The sequence below is a fragment of the Pundamilia nyererei genome, unplaced genomic scaffold, assembly GCF_000239375.1.
Source record: "Pundamilia nyererei isolate P.nyererei 1_Seehausen unplaced genomic scaffold, PunNye1.0 scaffold00296, whole genome shotgun sequence".
Lineage (NCBI taxonomy): Eukaryota > Metazoa > Chordata > Actinopteri > Cichliformes > Cichlidae > Pundamilia > Pundamilia nyererei.
In genome coordinates this window covers 16793-17403 of record NW_005187697.1, presented here as the reverse complement: position 1 = coordinate 17403, position 611 = coordinate 16793, and the positions used below count along the sequence as shown (strand labels likewise).

General features: G+C 42.6%; 1 protein-coding gene across 1 annotated transcript in view; it reads right to left on the bottom strand.

Annotated features, from left to right (window-relative positions):
- Positions 1-341, bottom strand: part of LOC102197452 (trace amine-associated receptor 1-like) — a gene marked incomplete at its 5' end in the record, with an annotated part of 1704 nt that extends 1363 nt beyond the window's left edge. The window contains one exon of the mRNA XM_013915389.1: positions 311-341. Within this exon, the coding sequence (XP_013770843.1) occupies positions 311-341 (31 nt within the window). The remainder of the gene's footprint in view (positions 1-310) is intronic.
- Between the last annotated feature and the right edge of the window lie 270 nt (positions 342-611).

Genomic DNA, 611 nt, shown 5'->3' with positions numbered 1-611 from the left:
CACTATTATACAGCAGATTTATCTCTGCGTCTGATCTGTCTCCTCCTCTCATTCATGCTCTGTAGAATTCGCTCCTATTTCTCTCTGCACAACCTCTTGGACTGTCATACACCTCTCTTTCCTTTGCTCTGCTGTGCCTCTTTTCCTCTCTCCCAGTCCTCTCTCCTGTTATTTCTGTCTTTCTCTCATGTGGACAATTTTGATTTCTTTGCATTTGCTTCACCTGTGGAGTTCCTCCTCCACTCCAATTTCACTTCACCTGTTGTATCCTCAAATGCAACTTTCACTTGGTAAAAATAATTTGTTCCTACAATAAACTATTAGTAAACTTAGCAAACTGGCTGAAGGGAGCAATCAAAGTGAAGAAGGGGACCTATCAGGGTTAGTCTGTGGACCTCATCCCTAATATCCAATCTCTAATATTCCTCTAATATCCCTAGTAGTTGGCGCATTGTCCCATTTGCCATCTCCATCTGAGAGAGCACAGACCTTCCTCTTTTCTCGTGGCTGCCACATGAGCTCTGAGCACACTAGCACAAAATAAGGACACCGAGATTCACAGTAAAACTTACAAAAATGATACAGAAAGAAGAGTTAGCACTCACTGCAGA